We start from the raw sequence: 2,428 nt of genomic DNA on the forward strand, positions 1-2,428 counted from the left end.
CAGAATAGCAGCGGGTTTATCCTTTCAAAGTGAGAGAAACATCGTTTTCGAATAGTGCTGAGTCTGCTGACATGGGACATTATCACGAGTTTACTATGCTTTGTTTGAGAACATCATTTTTGAAGTTAACTAAATAAATAATAATCGTTGTCACTATCACGACACTTTTGAGTTGAGCACGTTTTCTATGTCCTTTTAATTCCGCATATGCCCCTGCTCTCAGGCATATAAATATCCCCGCACCCCCTGCCCAAGTCTTCATCAAATCAAAATACATTTGTTATTCCAAAGAACATATCTGAGCTTTGCTATCCCAAAGAACTTAGCTAAGAAAACATGGTGGCTGTGAATGACATCCGCAAGGTTCAACAAAGGGCAGAAGGCCCAGCAACTGTGTTGGCAATTGGCACAGCAAATCCACCAAATTGTGTTGATCAGAGTACATATGCAGATTATTATTTCAAAGTAACCAATAGCGAACACATGACTGACCTAAAGAAAAAGTTCCAACATATTTGTAAGTATTGTTATTAAATATTTTGATGTTGTTTAATTTAATATTTATCAACCTAAAATTCGTCATTTTACTTTGATATTAATTATTGATACACAACAATTAACATATTATACCGTGTACCATAATATGATATATATCCAACTCATAGTAACAACGATAACTACTTAACAAGTTACTATTTCCCTATGTTCGTAAACATACACAAATTTATTTTGGTCATATATACTTTCTTGATCTTTCACATACTTATTTATTTACTCATATATAATTAGATTTAATACATTATGTCTATAATTAAAGTTGGATAAACTATTTAAATCAAACCTGAAAGTTTAAATTAAATCACTACATGAATAACTTGAAAGGTTTGATATGCGAAATGATCGGAATTTAAAATGTAAAAACCCATTTTTATATATATATATATATATAAGTGAATGATGTTTTAATCTTGAAAAAGAGTATTGATGGATGTGAATTATATATCATTTTAGGTGAGAGGACAATGATCAAGAACAGACATATGTACTTAACAGAAGAAATATTAAAAGAGAACCCCAACATGTGTGCATACAAGGCACCGTCGTTGGATGCAAGGGAAGACATGATGATCAGGGAGGTACCAAGGGTCGGAAAAGAGGCTGCAACCAAGGCCATCAAGGAATGGGGCCAGCCAATGTCTAAGATCACGCATTTGATCTTCTGTACCACCAGTGGCGTTGCGTTGCCTGGTGTTGATTACGAACTCATCGTACTCTTAGGGCTCGACCCATGCGTCAAGAGGTACATGATGTACCACCAAGGTTGCTTTGCTGGCGGCACTGTTCTTCGCTTGGCTAAGGACTTGGCTGAAAACAACAAGGATGCTCGTGTGCTTATTGTTTGTTCCGAGAATACTGCAGTCACTTTTCGTGGTCCTAGTGAGATAGACATGGATAGTCTTGTAGGGCAAGCATTATTTGCGGATGGAGCTGCTGCGATTATCATTGGTTCTGATCCTGTGCCAGAAGTTGAGAAGCCTATCTTTGAGCTTGTTTCAACTGATCAAAAACTTGTACCTGGCAGCCATGGAGCCATTGGTGGTCTCCTTCGTGAAGTTGGGCTTACATTCTATCTTAACAAGAGTGTTCCTGATATTATTTCGCAAAACATCAACGAAGCACTCAGTAAAGCTTTTGATCCGTTGGGTATATCTGATTATAACTCAATATTTTGGATTGCACACCCTGGTGGACGTGCAATTCTGGACCAAGTTGAGCAGAAGGTGAATTTGAAGCCAGAGAAGATGAAAGCCACTAGAGATGTGCTTAGCAATTATGGTAACATGTCAAGTGCATGTGTGTTCTTCATTATGGATTTGATGAGGAAGAAGTCCCTTGAAAGGGGGCTTAAAACTACTGGAGAAGGACTTGATTGGGGTGTGCTTTTTGGATTTGGTCCTGGTCTTACTATTGAAACTGTTGTTCTCCGCAGCGTGGCCATATGATGCGCGTAGTTATATGTCTCTACATGTATACAACTATGTTATTTTTTAATAATTCTTTTACTCCAAAATATGGGCCGGATTGGCCCATATAGAATATTAGATGAGTGAAAACTTAGATACAGATGTCTAAAGTTAATTCTTTATGCTTAAGAGTTCAATATCAAAGTTTGTAACTGTTAGTAAAAAATATATCAAATTCTTTTCGATTGAGCAACATAACACATACCAATATTTGGATTGCATTTTCATCTATAAATACAGCTATAAGCACCTTCATGAGATTCCGTTTAAGAAAAAATAAAAAAATATATATTAGGTATGATAGTACAAGGCTTTGGAGTATTGTGTTTGTAGTTTTTTATATTATCGTTTGTTTGAAGTATCTCATGCAATGGTATAATAATATAGTGTTACTTTCTTGTGTA

At 36.0% G+C, this 2,428-nt stretch overlaps 1 protein-coding gene across 1 annotated transcript; it reads left to right on the top strand.

Annotated features, from left to right (window-relative positions):
• The first annotated feature begins 266 nt into the window (after positions 1-266).
• On the top strand, positions 267-2,224 carry LOC130973085 (stilbene synthase 3-like). Its single transcript, XM_057897481.1, has 2 exons — positions 267-517; positions 1,012-2,224. Exons 1-2 carry the CDS (start codon positions 337-339, stop codon positions 2,001-2,003), a joined length of 1,173 nt encoding a protein of 390 aa, XP_057753464.1. The 5' UTR covers positions 267-336; the 3' UTR covers positions 2,004-2,224.
• The last annotated feature ends 204 nt before the right edge of the window (positions 2,225-2,428 follow it).

The sequence above is a fragment of the Arachis stenosperma genome, chromosome 4 (assembly GCF_014773155.1).
Source record: "Arachis stenosperma cultivar V10309 chromosome 4, arast.V10309.gnm1.PFL2, whole genome shotgun sequence".
Lineage (NCBI taxonomy): Eukaryota > Viridiplantae > Streptophyta > Magnoliopsida > Fabales > Fabaceae > Arachis > Arachis stenosperma.

Bases quoted from the DNA above. Each gene is read 5' to 3' on its own strand.
- LOC130973085 (XM_057897481.1), top strand. From the start codon at position 337: ATGGTGGCTGTGAATGACATCCGCAAGGTTCAACAAAGGGCAGAAGGC. The intron at 518-1,011 runs GTAAGTATTGTT...ATATCATTTTAG, and splicing joins GAAAAAGTTCCAACATATTT to GTGAGAGGACAATGATCAAG.